Genomic DNA, 20163 nt, shown 5'->3' on the forward strand with positions numbered 1-20163 from the left:
ATTTCTCCAAAGAAGATATACAGATGGCCAACAAACACATGAAAGGATGCTCAACATCACTAATCATTAGAGAAATGCAAATCCAAACTACAATGAGGTATCACCTCACACGGGTCAGGATGGTCATCATCAAAAAATCTAGAAACAATAAATGCTGGAGAGGGTGTGGAGAAAAGGGAACCCTCTTGCACTGTTGGTGGGAATGCAAATTGATACAGTCACTGTGGAGAACAGTATGGAGGTTCCTTAAAGAACTAAAAATAGAACTACCATACGACCCAGCAATCCTACTACTGGGCGTATACCCTGACAAAACCATAATTCAATAAGAGTCATGTACCACAATGTTCACTGCAGCACTATTTACAATAGCCAGGACGTGGAAGCAACCTAAGTGTCCATCGACAGATGATGTGTGCTAACACATATGTATGGAATAAAAAAAAAAAAAAAAAAGCTTCTGATGAACCTAAGGTCAGGACAGGAATAAAGACGCAAACGTAGAGAATGGACTCAAGGACACGGGGACGGGGAAGGGTAAGCTGCGGCTAAGTAAGAGCATGGCACGGACATATGTACACTACCAAATGTAAAATAGACAGCTAGTGGGAAGCAGCTGCATCACAAGGGGAGATAAGCTCAGTGCTCTGTGACCACCTAGAGGGGTGGGATAGGGAGGGTGGGAGGGAGGGAGACGCAAGAAGGAGGGGATATGGGGATGTATGTATACGTATAGCTGATTCACTTTGTTATACAGCAGAAACTAACACACCATTGTAAAGCAATTATACTCCCATAAAGATGTTAAAAATAAATAAATATTTTTAAAAATAACCAATGAAAGAAAAGAACTGGGCTGGTGGTCTATAAAAATAAACGGTGTGACCAGGACTCCTCATTACGGGAGGTCTCAGGCCAGGCAGGTGGTGATGGTGGCTGGTAGAGGGGCCACTGGACCCAGCCGAGGACCCTGATTCGACGGAAAGCACATAGATAGATTCTCAGAGTCACTAAGACTCAGGCCAGCGATGCAGGGAGAGGGGCAGCTCCCCACGAAGGAGGGCAGCACGTGCTAAGGCTCAGAGCAGAGACCGTCTCTCTGGACAACGGAGACAGCTCAGCACGACTGCATCCCAGAACCCAGAGAGAATGAGATGGGCGAGAAGGACAAGGCGGGTGGTGAAGAGCCTGTGATGCCGAGCTCGTGGCCTCGGGCTTTCTCCCGAGGGCCGTGACGAGCCAGCGAAGGATGCTGATGGGTGACGAGGCCAGACCCGCACTTGAGGCTTAATCTCCGGGGCCCAGCACGGAGCGGGGGTGTCGGCTGGGAGGACGAGTGAAGCAGCTCTTCTGGCAAAACCTCCGGTGAGCGGGAGAGGGGTCCCGAGCCGGCCCAGCGGTGCGGGGCGGGGGGCGGGCAGGCTGAGCCCTCACCTGTGCAAGGCGGAGAAGAGGCTACTGGGGCTGAGGAGCAGCGGCCCCTGGGGCAGCACCGTGCCCCGCTCGTTGACCCAGTGCAGGTAGCCCCGCGTCATGTCCGCCATCCCGATGGCCCGTGCGGAGCAGTAGAGGAACTTGTACCCGTTTCTGAAAAAGAGATGAAACGTTCCCGCTTAACAGCATCACACGATGGAGCCTCTCGCGTGCACAAACCCCGATCTGTACCTGTTTCCGGAGGACGGGCGCGGCTCTAGTTCCCAAGCAAAACGCCGCATTCTATAAAATCTTAATGGCGAAAGAAGCCTGAACACCTTCCCCTGCCGTTTGCTAAAGGACCCTCACGGCCTCACTCAGTTTAATCCTCAAGGGAACCTTGTTCAGTAGGTGTCTTCCTCTCGCTTTACAGTTAGGGAAACTGAGGCCGGAGGCATCAAACTGTCCAACTTAGCTGCACCCGGACCATTCATACAGCTCCATCTGGCTGCTCAGCTGTACCCTTTATAATACCCTGATAACACAGACCGGTGAATGCGTTTCCCCAAGTCCTATGAGCCGTCATCAAACCTGGGGAGGGCATGTGGGAACCCTCACTTTGTAGCCAAGTCAGGCAGAAGTGTGGGTAAGCTGAGGACCTACCACTCACGACTGGTGTCTGAATTTGGGGAGGCCTTGCGGGAATGAGCCCTTAACCCGTGGGGTCTGCACTAACTAGTTAGTGTCAGAATTAAACTAATGGACACCCAGTTGGTGTCTGAAGAGAACTTGGGAATTGTGAAACGTGTGAAACCCCCACACATCTGGTGTCGGAAGTGTCGCGAGTGAAGAAACAGATCACAGGAGGGTTCTTCTGTTAAACACAACTTTATTACTTTAGGAGAACTACATGTCCCTGTTTTTGAACCGCTGAAAACTTAGGAGTCCGAAATGAGATGTTGTGCTACAAATATAAAATATAGGCCAGATTTCAAGGCCTTACTATAAAGACAGAATATGAGATACCACCCATTCAGTTTTGATATCGAGTACATGATTAAATGGTAGTATTTTAATATACTGGATTAAATACATGAAAAAAAATGTTTAACCCCCATCTGTACACGGATATCTCTCAACTTTACATTCGTAGCCCAGACCCCTCTCTTCAGCTCCAGAGCAATAGGCTCAGCGGCACACCCCACATTACCCATCAGATACCCACGAGTAGTACCTCAAACACTTCCAGGCACCCCTGGAAGCCCAGGGGTGGGGCCCACATCTCAGGGGCCCCCCCTGGGTTTCTACCCCCACTGCAACCCATCGGCAAGCCCGCTCAGTCCCACCCATAACACCATGAACCCCCTGCCGCCCCTCAGTCCCCCTGCCCCCGCCAGCGGGACCTCTGACCTCTATTCCTGCAACAGCATCATCTCCCTGCCCCCCGCCGAGCCTCCACAGAGAAAGAAAACTTAATACTCAGCTCTCCAAAGCCTTGCCAGTTCTCTCAGATATAATCCAAATTCCTCGTCGGGACCCGCAAGGCCACTGAGACCTGGTCCCTGCCTTTCTCTCCAGCCCCATCTGCTCCCTGGCACCGGGCTGGACACCAGGTGTCCTCACCGATCCTCGCACTCACCACACCCCTTCCTGCACCTGCCGTTCCTGCTGCCTGCACACTGTTCCCCTAGACCTCCGGGCTTGCCTGCCCCCTCACCTCGTCGAGACCTGCTCAGACAGTACCTCCTCGGCGGGCCCTCCCTCGTCCGCCTAGCTAATAAAACACACCCTCCCTCACCCTCACCCCAGGCACTAAGCCCTCGCTCTGCTTTTTTCCTCATGTACCACCGGTCACTAATATTACACGACAGCCCCTTGTTTGACTGTGTCTCATTAATTCATGAGCTCCCTGAGGGTGGGGACCTTGTCTCATTCCTTGCTGTTAACTCCAGCGCCAAAAACAGTGCTTGGCAAGTAGCAGACACTCTGTACATCTTTGCTGATGGGTAAATACAAACTACCCGCTTCCTATCCGACTTACTGCTCCACCATGAATACTTAGTGCTGGCCAAAGGACTTGTCTTGAGATTTGCCTAATAATATGTTCTTTAAAACCAAGAAACAGGAACGTGCTGGGACGAAGAGAATCTAGAAATATCAGGTTGTTTGGAATACAGGGATGTATTTGAAAATCAAGCAAGCACTTTAATGAAACATCTTTGTATCTGAGCCGTCTAATTAATGCAATCTTTTTTTAAAAAATCACTATTTCTGTATATAGCTCTTCACATCAAAGTCCTAAAAGCTGCCACCTGCAGGGGTCTGAGACGCTAATTTTATTTAAGGCCTGGTTTGCAAATATGCTTCACGGCTTGACCCTGCCACTGGCTGTCCTCACCACACAAGTGTTCTGCTTCAAAGGCCGTTACTAAATGTAGCTGGAAAAGCAGCTCGAGGATGTCCTAACGGGAGAAATGCCTGTTGGTGGCAGCAGGGATCACCTCTCCAGAGCCTTCATCCCGGTGAAAGCTGTGTGAAACGCCAGGTGTTCCCATCAGTCACTCAGGTGGCAGAGAGTCACCAGAAAGATTACTCTCAACGGTACCCCTCGTGGATAAGACCCTCGCTCAGAAGGGCAGCCAGTAGCAGGATACAGCAGGCATACCCACCGGACACTCCAGGGCCAGGCTGGGCTGGGCGTGCTCAGGGCCCAGCACAGCCCTTCCCTGTAGTAGCGTGTACTGCGGGACGAACTATAACGGAAACAGGACACGGGACGGAGCAAGGCGGCCACGAGGGACCCCAGGGCAGGAAGGACAGCCCTGCCTGAAGAGGTACCAGTGAACAGAGGTGCAACACACACACGTGGGTCACACTCATCCCTCCGACATCTCAGCAGCTAGAACAGGGCTCTGGGGAAACGCCAGAGACAAAAAGAAGGCATCATTCCACGGCCAGGCTTGGTACAAATGATTTTCTCCTTTTGTCCCAATCTCTACATCCCTCTTAGAGGCCTGGAGAGATACTGAAATAGACTGGAAAGATTCCCTTTGGGTAACCTTCTACCTCTTCTACTTAATTTTCCAAGATAAGCTTCTACATTGGAGTTTCTCGATTACTAGTTGCCAGTGACACGCCCCAGTCATGACAATCAAAGATGTCTCCAGACATTGCCACACACCATGGGGGGCAAAATCCCCACTGAACGACAGTGATGTAGAGGAAAGGGAACTCGGTAGCCCTGTCTGCAGCCCTAGAGGAAGGGTACTCGCCTGCCACCTTAAGAAAGGAAAGCTCAGGGCCAAACGCAGGCTCGTTCTCAGCCCCGCCTCCACGGGCCCTGCTGTCTCGTGCCAGCCAACTTCCAAGTCACATAGGCCACCGACCCCCTGCACCGCGGGCCCCCTGCACCGCAGGCCCCCTGCACCGCCGAGCCCCTGCACCGCGGGCCCCCTGCACCGCCGGCCCCCTGCACCGCGGGCCCCCTGCACCGCGGGCCCCCTGCACCGCCGGCCCCCTGCACCGCCAACCCCCTGCACCGCCGGCCCCCTGCACCGCGACCTCCTTTCTGTGAGCGCTCCTCACCCCCACGAACCTGCCCATCTCTCAGCCCCTCTTCCCACTGCTACCTCCACCTGTGATGAGCCCTCCTCTCTTTCAAAACTCTGCTCACCCAGTAAGGCTCAGCTCAGGTGCCACCTTCTCGCTGAAGCCTTCTTTGATTCCCCGCCCTTCCAATCAGAATTCATTTCTCCTTCACTGACGTCTGTAAAATCTGCCTCTCTCACTACACCCCGCCCCAGTGCCTCGTTACAGGGCGCGCCGTAGGGGTCCTTCTTGGGGGTCACAGGGTGCCCGACGGGAGGGGCTGGCAGCACCCCCTAGCGCACCCAGAACAGCGCCCGGTGCACAGCGGGTTTGGGGTCGGGCTCAGCGCATCCTCAGGGCTCTCACGGAGCGCACGCGGGCTCAGGACTGACTGGAACCACCCGACCTAGCGGCGCAGTGCTGCCAGCCTAGCAGGGACCGACCGAAGGGATGGTGGGATCCAACTCCGCCCTTCGGGGATGAGGAAGCCAAAGCCGCGAGCAGGGGACGGGTCGGAAGGTCTGTGGTGGCCCGACGGCTACGGCCCCTAGAGCCCAGGTCCCCGACTCCCTCCCATTCGCCACACCACACTCTCCCTTCCTGGCAGACAGCGATGACATGATAACTTAGGAAGACCTGAGGTGAGGGGAAGAAAGAAGCGCTGTGGCAGGAGAAGAAGAAAGATGCTAATGAGTCTGCTAACGATCGGTCCCCGTCTTCAGCATCTCGGCTTCAGACGATACGTTCCGCAGATGAACTAACTTATCCATGGAAACCCAGGAAGCGTTCCTCTCACTAAGTCATGGAGCCACTGATTTCCGGTTACGTGAATATAAAAATATTTATCCAGGAAGGCAGGAAATTAGAGCAGTTTTTGTCCATACTTAGCCCCCCGCAAATCCCCACTGGCTCAATGATCTACATATTTTAGGAAACGGTCCTGCTTTATTTTCCTTCTACTTATTGGACACGTATATTTGAATTCGCAGGAGTTTCACATCTCTTCTATTTGTATTTGCTATAGCTCCTTTTAATCAATGACCAAGCCCGCTTTTTAAAATCAGTAACCAGGCGAGCTTTATAACCTCCCTACGAACAAGGTGATAATCAACCTGGCAGGTAATTTCTCACGGGCTGACTTATTCAAACGAGTAATTACATTTGGCGAAAAATAAATACAATGGTCCTCACTTTCTGTTGTTTCCAGGCAAGTGGTCATCTGCAAGACTGGTTTTTCCATTAGAAAAATACTGCAGGGCATAAAGTTTGAGGGGTACCCAAATGCAAGGAAAGAAGCAGCAGGGAAGAGCGATCAGTCCAAAACTCAGTTAAACGGCCCCTTCCTCCTGGTACTCTTTCATGCGAAACATTTCTCTAAATACGTCTCTGGGTGATCACAAACATGACACCCGCAGAAACGGCCACCCAGCCTTTGCCAGTTCTCAGTCCGTCCCTGCCCTTCTCCCAGCTGGGGCTGCCGCAGACTTGGAGGAGGTAGCACGTGAGACGCTGGCTGGACGGGCATTCGCTCTAACCAGCTATGAAAGCCGACGCCACGTCCAGCCTGGGCTGGAACTCTGGGATGGTACCAAGGCCACCAAGCCAGGCCGAGCCCTTGGGTATCAGGAAGCCTAGAGGAGGAGGACGTAGGGCTGCCCGGGGCACCGATTCTGGCCTGGAGGGGCTTGGTGGGGACCACGGGGTCTGAGCCGGGCATTACAGGCTGAAAAACTGGGGGAGGCAAAAATCAGAGGTAAAGGCAGGCCAAGCAGAAGGCACCGTGTGAGCAAAGGTGGGAAGATGGGAAAACGATGGATACGGGGTGGGGAACAGTCAGACTGGATTCGAGCAGGAAGGTCTGCGGAGAAGCAGCAGCAGATCAGGAACTAGCGGAAGCTGACTCGAAACCGCAGGGTTTGAGAGCCACGCTGAGGAGGCTGCCCGTGCTCCTGTACAGAGCCCCTGAAGGCGACGGCCGAGCTGGGGGACAGCCAGGACATCACTGGTCTAACCGTCCGGGTGCCACTGAGGACACACGTCAAACTCAGTGAACAAGTTAAGTGTCAGGCTCCTTCCTCTCAACCAGAATGAAAACACAACAAGCACTCTGTGATCCTCAGGTCCTCACCCACAGACCGGACTCATTCTCAATCAATCAACTGAACCAGAACAACAACCAGGAATTCTTTGGTAAGCTACGCAACTTTATTTTTCAAGAAGATACCTTTTCTAGGAAAACCCAAGAGAGACACAAATCAAAACCAAAAAAAAAAAAAGAACCGGCAAAACACAGTGCCTTTTTTTTTTTAACTTTACAGTAAGAACAGGAATAGCTTTATGTTCCAAAACCCACAATGAATGAGCCTGTGAACTACTCTGTATCCTGATCCACAGGGGTTTCTTTCGACTAAAAATAGAGACAGTTTTCAGTGTGAGGCCAGTCAAGGCAGCTCATCAGTGCATTAATCCTTCGAGGCAAAGAGTCGGACGTGCGGAGGTGGCGGGAAGGCCCTGAACACACCGCCTACAGGAGGGAGGCCGGGAGAACCTCTCAGGGGGCAGCTCGGGAATATCGACCAAACCTTTCCGTGTGCTCACCTTCCATCGGCAATTCTGCTTCTGAGAATCCACCTTACAGCGGCCCCTATGTAAGCGTCATACCTTCTCTACTTATCTGTACGCTCGTTGTACACAATAAGGACTTTCTGTAAATGCTTATTGCATCACTATTGGAAAGAGTGAAAAACTGGAAACGCCCTATCGTGTTCACCAACAGGACTAGTTAAATGCAGGATGGTTTATCCACAGCATGGAATTTTGTACTGCAGTTAAGAAGAACGAGGTAAACCTCACACGTAATGAAACAGAAGGATCTTTCATTAAATAATGTGCACGTGGGGCGGGGGAGCATGTAAATGAATTTTCAGCATACACGGAACCAAACCGGTCACGGTGGTTCCGCTGGTAGAGAACGTATAATACTCGTAGCCGATAACTTTCAGCTTATCGGTAAGGCAGGAGAAAGATGTGACCTTTGTACTTTTATATTTCTCTCGTTTTTCTTATTTATTTTTTCGAAGAAGCGTGTATTACTTTTAGCATTTCTTAAGGAAGACATCCAGAAAAGGAAAGTCAAATCAATGAGCTGGGCATCTAAGAAGTGAGAAGCTTTGAATCCACCAGGAGGAAAGGTCCTCCCAGGCACCTCGTGCCCCACCAACCCGAAGCGTGAGGTCCAGCAGGCCAGAGACCACGTCTGCACCTCCCGGCTGTAACTAACTGGAGGACAGAGAGGTTTCACTTACGTGGGAGACTCTAGTCCACAGAGAGATGGAGACAGTGGGACCAAGCACCTGCTGGTGGTGGTGCAGGGATGGGGACCCCAAGGGCTCTGAACCCTGGAGACGAACCAGAGCAGAAGTACTGCACTTGGAGCTATAGGTCGACCAGGGTTTCAGTGAGTTCTGCCTCTTAGCAGCTACGGGAATTTGGACAAATTGTTTTAACCCTCTAAATCTAGAAATGATATTACTTGCTTCTCGGAACTACTGTAAGAGTTAAGTGAAGTGACAGATGTACCCGACACACGAGAGCAACTCAAATCTTCCCTCCCACACTGACGTCTCAGGTACGGCCCCTCAGCAGAGCGCTCCCCAGACCAGGTGGGCAAGGGGTGCACTGCTGGCTGGCCCACAAAACCTGCTTGGAATCTGGACCTTTTCAGCCTAAAATAACTCCCTTGGTCTACATCAGAGACTACCATGTCCTCACCCGACTATCTGTGCCATTCCTCAGTATGAACTGAACCTCAAGCCCTCCCCTAAGGCTGCCACCGCCTTCCTCCTCTGTCAGTTTGCAATTCCCCGGCCACTTCCTCTCTTGCCTTTTGGTACTGAATTCAGATCTGGAGTTGGCGGGAGTCACCACGCGCTCACCCTCCCCGGCCGAGGGGCACCCGTCTGTAAGTCAGCCCGTCGGCAAAGGTTCCGTGTGCGGATTTGCCGCAAGCACTTCGCTGGGTACTTACTGGCTCACTTTATGGTACAACTTGGCGATGCCCTGGTGGGTCCAATCCTTCCCAAGGGTGGGCAAAATGTGGCCAAGAGTATCTGATCTAAATAAAAACAGAGACAGGAAAAATAAAGTTAAAAGGGCATCGCAAAAGGGGAAAAAAAAAAAGTCATTCTGACTCATCACACCAAATGTCTCATTAAAAAATGCAAATGGGATGCACGACTTGCTCTCTGGACGGAAACCCCGAAACTGAGCAACAAAGCCAGGGAGCCACCGCCCCAGAGGGAAGCGACCCCCAATCCCCCACTGCAGCTGTTTAAATCAAGGAGCTATGGCTCCGCGGGCGGCACCGACCGCCCCAGAAACTGAGCTGCATGAGCTGCACGGCGCCCCGGAAAGAGGAAATGACACGCTGGCTCCAGGCCCCGGGGTCCCACGGCCCCGTGTCGGCGGGACCCACCTAGTGATGGTTCCGTCGATGTCAGAGATGATAACCTTATCGTCCCAGTTCCACAAGTAGATGGTGCCTTCGCAGCGGCACGTGCCCTGGTACTGCGTGGTGACGCTGAAGACCACGTCGTTGGGTCCGTTCTTCAACTTCAGGCTTTTCTGAAAGATATGCACTCTGTGTCTGCTGGAGGGCGAGGCTCAGAGAGAGGGATATTTGGTTTCTGTTCCACGAGAAACCGGATCCGGATTTTATTTTTTTCAAAGCACCACCCTAGGCCACCGTACAGTTCTTTTCCTGTCTTGCTCTCGAGGAGGACTGTTCTTTCCAGGACTTGGGCAACCTGAACCCCAGGCCCCCTCGCAGGCCCCAGCATAGTGCAGCTCACCCTCACCCACGCCCCCTGGGGTTTGTAAGTGACGGGCTCTGAGGGTCGCCGCAGGAAATCACAACTTCAGACAGGGATGCGTTTACTAGGTCACGGCTGAGTACGAAGGGCCATGGCCGGGGAGACGAATCTACGTCAAGGGTGAAAATACGTTCCCCGAACCAGCCACGAGTACTAGTTAATACACGGACACAAACTGGAAGAAAGCAGTCGTCTCAGTTATCAGGTACATCTCATATCCAGAAGCCCAGAAGCTAGACCCCAGGAAATCACACCGGATTCCGAAGGCAGAATCCCCTCTCAGCGGTTCTGAATCTCGGCACCGGGGCCCTCGAGTGCAAGCCAGCTGGGGGCAGGAGTCCAGGTCACCCCCAGCGGCGCAGGGTGTCAGGCCTGACCGTTCTCTTTTCCCATCAGACACCATCACAACTAAGCCTGGCCCCCACGAACTCCTAGGTGAGCAGCAGAGCGCAGATACCTGCTCGCTGTCTGCTCCTGGGAAACAGGGTCCAGGGATTACAACTGGTGGCACGGCCACAGAGCAGAGGACGCTGTGACCAGGATGGCCCCCTGCTACCGGAAGCTCTCTGAATCCCATCACAAGTCCTCCTTTTCCCCCAATTCAGGAGATGCGGTTGACTTAACAAACATCTCTGGAAAAGTGGAAACAGCCCTGCGAGATCTGGGCTCTCAGGCATTCACAGCTCAGGATAAATTCACGCCTTCAGGCCGCCCTCCGCCAACACTTGCGGACAGGAGCCTCCCGGGCAGCGGCAGGGCCGGCACAGGGGAAGTGATGCCTTGGAGCCAGCCTGGACAGGAGCTGACGTGGGGCGCGAACCGGAGGCACCAAAAGGGGGATGTGAGGTCGCGGGGGGGCGGCAGGCAGTTGGATAGAGAAGGTGCCAGAGCTGAAGCCGGAGCCAGAGCACGGGAGGGACGCCCGGATCATTGAACCCACCGAGTCCAGGTGGCCGTGGCTGGGCCAGTGCCCGCAGCGTGGTGGAGGGGGAGGACAGGACACTCACCAGCTGCTCTGACGTGAGGCGCAGGGTCTTCTTGTAGCCAACGCTGGACAGCAGGGGGGGGCGGCTCGTGCTGGGCAGCCTGGCGGACGCGTGTTCCTCCTCACTGGAGGATGACTCATGCTTTATTCTGGAACACACAGTGATGTAACTGCCAATTAGGAAGTACATCTGGGTAGCCATTAAAAATGCATCAGGCCAGGCTTCCCTGGTGGCGCAGTGGTTGAGAGTCCGCCTGCCGATGCAGGGGACACGGGTTTGTGCCCCGGTCCGGGAGGATCCCACATGCCGCGGAGCGGCTGAGCCCGTGAGCCGTGGCCGCTGAGTCTGTGCTCCGTGACGGGAGGGCCTACAGCAGTGAGAGGCCCGCGTACCGCAAAAAAAAAAAAAAAAAAAAAAAAAAAAGCATCAGGCCAGACTCGATGACGGAGCCCATCGGGTGTCTCCCGGTGCCGTCTCTGGGTGGTCACTGACCAGATGCCATCACTAACGCCATCCATGCGGCTCCTGCATTATTCATCCGGGACTGTCTCTCCTCATTCACCCTGTCATCATCACTCTACTTTAAACCAGGAGGCTCCCGTCCTGATCAGCTCAAGCTCCCTCCTGGCCTTGGAGGATGCTCACATTCCCTCTCTTGCCGTGTCCCAGGCTGCTGGCCAAGCACAGGAGCCCAAATTTCCTGCACGTCCAAGCTGACCAGTTCCCAGTACACACCGCTCTAAACGCGCAATCCCAGGTAACGAGGACACTCTAGGCCTCACGAACAGGTGCCGGGGGAGCCAAGAAAGGCCCCCCGATGCTCCCCTGGACTCCTAAGCAGGCTCCCCAGGAGCCAGAGCCGTACCTCATTCACCTGCACAGGATCCAGCGCCCCGAGCGCTTCTGGACTTCTCCACGTGGTCGGGGCTGGGAGGTGCGGGTGGGAAGCAGGCTCATTTTCTTTAAATAGCTCAGATAAGGCATGTCAGCAATTAGCTGTCCCCTGGATTCAAATCCTGCTATGGCATAGTCCACAACCCAGCAGCACTAGACCTGCTTCCCGGGACCATTTTCTTTGAAAATGCCGTTAACGCCCTACAAAGTGCTCCGTAGACGTTTGTTAGGCTAAATGGAGAAAGCTAGGCAGCCCCAGAGCAGGCCCCGCCCGACTCCCGGGATGCACGCCTCCCCCCGGCCCCCCGCCCCGCCGCCAAGCTTCTGGCTCAGCGCATCCCTTTATGCAAGACAGGCACACGGGGCTCCATCTTAGCTTTGCATCTCAGTGAACTCCTGCCCCCTCGCCCTCCCTTCCCTTCTACCAGGAAATGACTGGGTATTTCCTCTGCAGCCTGTTGCTTTCTTGCCCCATGTGCTCGTTCCAGAAGCAGCTCCTACAATCTGATACTACCCCGCACTAGGGCAGACAAGAGGGAAGACCCCATTACGCGGCACCCCGCTTCTGCGTTCTTTCTACTGGCTCCTTCCATGTCCAGAATGAGCCGCCCCTCCCCAGGCCCCTGCTCCCGGGGCCCTACGAGGGGCGGCCTGTGGGCTGCGGGCTGGTGGACTGGAGCTCATGCCACCGATGCCTCTAGGCACCACGCCAGGCGTGGAGGATACAGCAAGCGGCCTGGCCCCTGCGCTCCCCGGGGCTTTCTGTCTGAACAACCACAACAGAGCTGGACAAGTGCTACACTAAGAAGGCAGAGGACATCTGAGAGCAGCCGGACGAGGGGTCCAGGAGCTACACAGAACAATCTGGGCTGGAGTCACAGATTTGCCCATCAGGGGGACACAGCCCTGGTGAACGAGCCGTGGGGACAGGTGACTATGTCCACGGAGAAAGAGCAGGTAGCCTAGAATCCCGGTTGGTCCATGGCGGGTTTAAGCTACAACCGGATGAATGAATCTACACCTGCGACGCTGGGGGCCAGTTCTAGGTAGAGTGGAGACCTGAGAAGCCCGGGTTTGAACCCCAGGAACTTCAGGCTGTGTTATCCTGCTCAGACTATTTTCTTTCAGACTAGATCTCCTCATCTTAAAGTGCAGGGGAGCAAACGGCATCCCACCGACCAAGAGATCCCGGAGGCCGGCAGGTACGAGACAGAAGGAAGTGGACCGGGAAACAGGCGTCCCAGGAAAGGCCTCACAGCCTCAGGATTCCCCTCTGGGCCTCAGTGGCTCATCTGTAAAATGACACAGAAGTCCCTTCCCCTTCCGACCTCTGCCGAGCCTACAAACAACGCTGATCCTTTTCAACCAACGACCTAGAGGCTGGTTTTCAGACAGACGGGTACACGTGGTCCTGGCGCCAAGCGGCCTGACCAGTGCCTGGGTGGGAACCCAGGAGATGAAGCTACAGGCCCCTCATTGAATTGGAAAATGTTTACATTCCACGCAAACAGTTTGGTGGGAAATGAGATCCAAATGTGAACTGAAGCTCTCAGTGGCAACAGATTGATGTGAGCCTCTGCTGGTGGGATGCGGAAGCAAGGCAGAAGAGCTCTTATCTCCATCTGCTGCTTTAAAACAAAACCCGAAACGCCTAGATCGGTGCGGCATGCCACGTTTGAGGGAGCGCGGGAAGGAAAACACAGATACGGAAACTTGCCATGGGAGCTGTACACCTGAGCTGGCGGTGCCGGCTTAGGGCGAGGGCACGGTCATCTGTGGACCTGGCCACCCCCTTCCCCACTCCTGCAACAGTCCTTAACGTCACTGGCTTCGCGGCGTCTGCAAGGAGCGACAGAACGAAACAAAAGGGCTCATCTCACTCGAGTGTCTGTGTTCCGCCAAGGAGCTGTGAACAACACTGAAGTTCGCACTTGTCAGTGTGCAGTTTTTGATGGTATTTTAATGACTTGCATGGTGACAAGCTGTTTGCTCAATTATGAGGCTTCAGGGACTGTTCTGTCAATCACAAGTCTGTCAATTAGGAAAGCACTCCGACACTTTTTTTCAGTCAACTGCATGAATCTAATTAGGGGACTAGGATGCCAGTAAAAATGAAAAGATGTACACTGCTCAGGAGACTTTACACGAAGACTTTTCAGAGCCTCAAATCCTTTTCGCAACAGTCAATTCTTCGTGTTTCAGGTTTTGTAAAAAAAATGTAGCCTGACTAACTAACTCAGAGTGGCCAACAGCCAAATTCTATCTAAGAGGGCAGAGCGTTTCTGTCAACATCTGAATAGGATCATATCAGATACTAAGAAAATCCGAAGCGCTTCAGATGGACTGTGTCAGCCGATGTTCCAGCTCAGGAAGAGCTGCAGGAGCGCCCTGCTGCCTCCTCCACCCTCGGCCCACCGGGCGGCCTCCGGGAGCGGTCACGCGGCTGGAAAGGAGAAGAACACACAGCCCGTACCAGCCACCGTCGTGTTCTGTCCCTTTTAAACCTCTCTGAGCCCCTGGCCAGCCTTCCCCAGGTCTCAGACTGGCATATCACAGGCCGGATTTGGCAGACATCCTGCGTTTGGCCCATATTGTGGAGTATAATTTTAAACACTTGCAACTGCATGGTTAAGATGAGCCTGGGCTTCCCTGGTGGCGCAGTGGTTGAGAGTCCGCCTGCTGATGCAGGGGACACGGGTTCGTGCCCTGGTCTGGGAAAATCCCACATGCTGCGGAGCAGCTGCGCCCGTGAGCCATGGCTGCTGAGCCTGCGTGTCCGGAGCCTGTGCTCCGCAACGGGAGAGGCCACAACAGTGAGAGGCCCGCGTACCGCAAAAAAAAAAAAAAAAAAAAAAAAAAGATGAGCCTGTGTCTTCCAGGCCACCACAGAGCCACCCACCCTCCTGACCACAGGCACAGCCCATGTGGCCTTGTTGGGTTTCACGTTCTGCACCTCCTTTCTCATGAGGCTGCCGTGAGGATTAGATGAGCCAACACCTGCGGTGTGGGTGTCAGTCTTGTGCCCATTTCACAGATGAAGGAGGAAACACCGAGGGGCTGATGAATTCGCCAAAGATCATAGAGAAGAGTGACAAAGTCCCAGCTCATGCTGCCTCTTCTGCTTGGAAATTACTGCAGGACACAGAGGGTCTCAAAAAGAGCCCCAGGAGAGCAGGGTATTTCCAGTGCAGCCAAACTGCTGGTTTCAACTGCTCAGGACAGAAGGGTGGCATCTTTGCTTGTGTCTCCTTCCCTGGTTGCTCTGGGAACGGACAGCACGCTAGTTCCTTCCCTCAGATACGGAAAGGAGTTTACCCAAAGCCAGGACTCCAAGCCGGATCTGCCTGACTCCAAAGTCTGCCGTGTACATCCTGCTGCTTCAAACACCTACTTACCGAAAACCCACTGCCTTCTATCCTAGCGGCCTCCTACACCCCCTCAGGACCGCGCATTTCTAGCCCGAGCTCCACCTGCCTTCTCCCCTCCAAGCTCACTCAAGGTACACTCAAAATTCCAGGTCGGGAAGGTATCCAGATAACCGTGCCGGAAAGCCCCTCCCCAGAGAATGAGCCAGAGATGGAGGGTGAAGATTGGAAAAGAAACACACAAGCTCTTCAGCCCTGCTCCCTTGTCCAGGGCAGACCGGCAGGGGGTCAGGCGGGAAGGAACAGCGCCAGGGCACCAGCAGAGGGAACAGAAAGGGTGTCCTGTGGTAGCATCCCCGCCGACAGCCGGCCCTGCCATGCAGTTTTATCAGGTCCTGCACACTCTTCTCCACAGAGGACAAGAAAGAAATCAGACTGTTTCCTACGTGACACCTACATGAGTTTCTATTTCCAACAATGAGTTCTAGAAATAAAATAGTTTAAGATACAGAGCTCCGGCCAGGAATCCAAGGACTTGAAATCTAAGCCCGCCTCCCCTAGGAAACAACAATATACTGGAAAAATCTCATCAGTTCAGTAATAGCACATTGAAGACATGCCTGCTCTGGGTCAGCCGCTGGCTTGGCCTCTAAGCTATAAAGAGGATAGAGGGCTTCCCTGGTGGCGCAGTGTTGAGAATCTGCCTGCCAGTGCAGGGGACACGGGTTCGAGCCCCGGTCTGGGAGGAACCCACATGCCACGGAGCAACTAGGCCCATGAGCCACAACTGCTGAGCCTGCACGTCTGGAGCCTGTGCTCCGCAACAAGAGAGGCCGCGACAGTGAGAGGCCCGCGCACCGCGATGAAGAGTGGGCCCCGCTCGCTGCAACTAGAGAAAGCCCTCGCACAGAAACGAAGACCCAACACAGCCGTAAGTAAATAAATAAATAAAATTTAAAAAAAAAAAAAAAGGATAGAGATATGCATCTTGCCCTCAATGAACATGTTAGCATCTTCTGCCTGCTAAATAAGAAACGCAACCCTGGGTTTCTCAAGCACAGGAATACCAGAAGGGTGAGGTCATATGTAAAAGGTGTTATACCAGCTCAGATCACTCAGCGTCAATATGCAGTAACACCGTCGAATTAGAGGGTGACGGTATGGCCCTCACAGTAGTTACCCTCAAATCCCGTACAAGTAGGTTACCCTGAAGACAAAACACGACTCATACGATCCGTATTATCAAACTCTAAGGGCTCCTGTACAAGTTAACATGAATCCCTATCAACACTTAGGAAAGTATCAATGTAGGTCCTGGTAAGCGTTTAAACTCTAGAGAAAGGCAAGTTCCTTCAGAAGGGCAACTTGTTTTCATGCCCGTTAACGCCGCTGTTCAACCTCATCATCATTATTTACCACCACTGCTCCCACCTTTTGTAAACGGAGGGCTAGCACACGCCAAGAGTACGAGGGGTGCTCGTTACGTCGTCTCATGCACGCCTCACGTTTACTTTGGAAATTCGGTATCTGAGGAGCAAGCGCTTCCATCTGATTCTTGGGAACAACCATTTGAGTAAATTGCTCCAGGTCATTGAGTAAAGGACAGAGCCAGGTCTGCAACCCGGGTCCGTCTGGGTCCAAGGCCCGGGCTATTCGGTGAACGCTATCAGCATCTGTGCCTTGACCGTAGACACGGAAAGGAGCCGCAACGCCCCAAGGTGACGTGGCACTGTACCTGGTAGCCATGCCCAGCTGTGACGGCTGCTCCCCAGTGCTGTGGCTCTTTCCTGCTAGGCACTGCTCTGGCTTACTTTCCTGGAGAAGAAGAAGACAAAGAATCATGAACACACCAAAGGGAAACCACCTACACAACCACTGGCGCTCTGTGACGGGCTCCTCAAAGTCCAGAGCAGGGCCCCAGTGCCCTCCCCAACGGCAGCGCCCCCACAGGGATGGTGGGTCCTAGTTACTCCTTTGCTTAGCCGTCTACAATTAAGCTGAGAAGTATTTTTGACAAAAATAAGTCTGTTTTCCATAAGTATTCTTGGCACCAAACCAAACTTCATAATCACTGTAGCTTATGCAAATGCTCTATCAAGGGCTGCTTGGATACGCGAGGGCTTTCAAAATATTTTCTTATAATTGCTGATAGAAATGCCTGAAAATATTTTCACACCATATTTTGCCTGAGAAAAACATGGGCGCATTCTCTTTCTCAATACCGCATGCTCTTAATAGAAGATGCTCCTTTGATGTACTGGAAAGAGCTTTGGAATTCTAAGAGCTCTGGGCTCAGTCCTGCTTCCCTGGCTTAGGAACCTCGGGCAAGTCATGCAACCTTCTGGAGCCTCGTTTCCTCACCAGCAACACAGGGATGATGACATGCCTCTCCTAGTGCTGCCATGGGGACCACAGAGATGCTGCAAATAAACACAGAGCCTGGCCCACAGCAGGCAAGGGAGGAGGAGAACATCCACGAGCCCCACAGACGTCACAGGAAGTCATCACAGGCCAGACACGTGTGTCAAAGGCCACAGAATTTACAAATTTCACGATCTGTGGTCATTTGGTCAGGGGGTAGAGATTGATGTTTTCAATATGAATAAAGAAAATGAGTGATAGAAACTGTGTAACAGGGTGATGAGCTTAACATTTGATGGGGACAAGCTATTTTCAAATATTCTTTAGCTTTTTATAAGCATGCAAATAATTGATGTGAGAACAGGCCCAGTAATGTTTAATTTATCTGTTGAGGCAGGTAACTTAGCCGCCACTATTAACAATTCTTTATTAGACCAGCACAAAAATGTGTATCTATCTGAAATATATTTCAGGTTTTTAAGAGATTTCATAACTCTTCCTTATTGCATGCCGTATTCTCCTCAGTTCCAACTAATGAAACTCTGGACACTCTGCAAGAATAGGTCTCTGAAGTAGCCTTCTTCTTAAATTCTCGAACATTCTGCTCTCCAGTAAGAGAATCAGAAAGGCCCCTTACACCTTAAGTCTCCTAAAGTAAAGCGTGTGCTTGCTCCACCGTGTCTATACCCCTTGGAGATAATGGGACAGTCAGTAAAGCTCAGGTATGCCAACAGAAAATGCCCAAGAACAGTTTTATCTTGATGAAACCCTCCCAACAGACTCTTTCCCTTTGAACTAATGAAATAAACAAACTGAGCTCCTGGGATTTCTTTTACTCTTATAATAACCAACTTGCCCACTGCCCTTGGGGTTTCTTCACACTAGATTCCAAAAGTACAATCAGCATTCCCTCAAATACCTGCCGAACCCCTGCTCTGGGTCCCAAAACGGGTGCTCGGGAGACCCCAGGGATCCAAGCCACGAGCACGTGTGCTCTCTGCCTTCATGGAGTTTAGGGTCTGGAGGGGACATAGGGATGTTAATCAAATAGTCGTACTAATCGGGGTATAATTATAAACGATGAGAAAACCTGTGAAGGAAAAGTTCCCAGGCAGGGTTAGGAGAGCAGAGAACAGCAGACTAGACGAACCTGCCCAGAAAGGGCCATTTGAGATGCTAGTTAATTAAGTGAAGAAGGGTGACAGGGGTCCTAAGAACACTAGGCAGAGAAATAACACATGCAAGAGTCCTGGGGTAGAAGGTACTTTCAGCCAGGGACACCAAAGCACAGAGGGCAGGGGGAGAATGGCAAAGGGTGAGGCTCTACAGAGGCAGGGGCCAGGATACACAAGCCCTGCAGACCATGCTAGGGATACTGGTCTTAATTACAAGAGTGCTGGGAAACCACGGAAAGCTTTTAAGCAGGGAGAAATATAAATGGGGCCATTATACTACATAGACCAATGCCAACTGCAGAGAATGAGGAAGAAAGGGCAAGAATGGATACAGAAAGACCGTTTGGAAGCAATCCTCGGAGGGAAGGTGGCAGCCTTGAGTTGTGGGGTGCGGAGCTAGAGAGAAATGGAAAGCCTGAGCGATACTTAGGATGGTAAACTGACAGGAGGGGTGAGGGAAGAAGGAAGTGCTAGCCTGTGGGTGGACAGTGTGCCATTTGCTGACGGTGGTCCAACAAAGGAAGAACTCTAGAGAAAACCATCAGATCGATTTCAGAAATGACAAGTTTGAAGTACCTGAAGCGTCCACGTGGAGGTATCTGCCTAGCTAGCTATCTGATAAACGGACATGGAGTACAAAACGCCCTCCTTGTTAATAAAAATGGAGTCATCGCATGGGCGTGAATGAGGCTGCCTAGGGAAAAACAGGCAGTCGAAGCAGGAGAGAAGGCTCTAAGACAACCCTTGAGAACCCACTTACAAAGGGGCTGAGCCAGGGGAGGAACAGCCCCCGAGGCGGGGGGAAGACCAGGCAGACACACTGGCACAGAAGCCAAGCAAAGCAAGTGCTTCCAGAAATAGGCTGAGAGGTTGGCAAAGATCTGAAACAAATTATAGGCATTTATAGAAATGGAAACCAAAGCCACCAAAGTGGAACGACTAATGGGAATTAGTCTAGGCTGTTAAGTCTACCTCGTTAAAACTGTTCTCACAAGCAACAGGAAGATATTTAACTTAAAAAAAAAAAATTAAACATCACGTTGAATCTCTTCTTTTTACAGATGAAGACACGTTACAGAGCAGGAGTGACCCGATCACGGTCCCCAGGCTGAGAGGTAACAGAGCCAGGATGTGACGGCAACTCTGCTCACCGCTCCGGGCCCTTCTCCACCTCCCCTCATTCTGTGCTGCCTTTGCGTACCCCGTGGCAGGCCTGACTCTTGCACACTCAGTGTGATGGCTTCTTTCACTGACACGCGCATGGAGACAAACCCTACTACCCAAACCCAAAATTTGCTGAGCTAAGCAGGAACACTCTTGTTTTTCAGACTCACCTCTTTGATTGTGCTGTTTCTTCCCCTCCATGAAAACCACCATCTTCCTCCCTTTCTGGGCATCTTATCCCTCATGATAGATTCCACCGTGGCCTGTTTTAAATGGATGGTAACATAAATAATGGAACCAAAAAAAGATCAACTTAGCACATTCAAACCAAAAGACACACACATGC

The 20163-nt window shown here is 52.4% G+C and overlaps 1 protein-coding gene across 1 annotated transcript in view; it reads right to left on the reverse strand.

The window, feature by feature from the left end:
- The window catches only part of LPIN1 (lipin 1), a 68592-nt gene that overhangs the window by 10969 nt on the left and 37460 nt on the right, over positions 1 to 20163 (reverse strand). The window contains exons 13-18 of the mRNA XM_060027080.1: positions 19988 to 20080; positions 16853 to 16932; positions 10880 to 11006; positions 9476 to 9624; positions 9029 to 9115; positions 1435 to 1587 (exon numbers count right to left, since the gene is read on the reverse strand). Of these exons, the coding sequence (XP_059883063.1) occupies positions 1435 to 1587; positions 9029 to 9115; positions 9476 to 9624; positions 10880 to 11006; positions 16853 to 16932; positions 19988 to 20080 (689 nt within the window). The remainder of the gene's footprint in view (positions 1 to 1434; positions 1588 to 9028; positions 9116 to 9475; positions 9625 to 10879; positions 11007 to 16852; positions 16933 to 19987; positions 20081 to 20163) is intronic.

The sequence above is a fragment of the Delphinus delphis genome, chromosome 12 (assembly GCF_949987515.2).
Source record: "Delphinus delphis chromosome 12, mDelDel1.2, whole genome shotgun sequence".
NCBI lineage: Eukaryota > Metazoa > Chordata > Mammalia > Artiodactyla > Delphinidae > Delphinus > Delphinus delphis.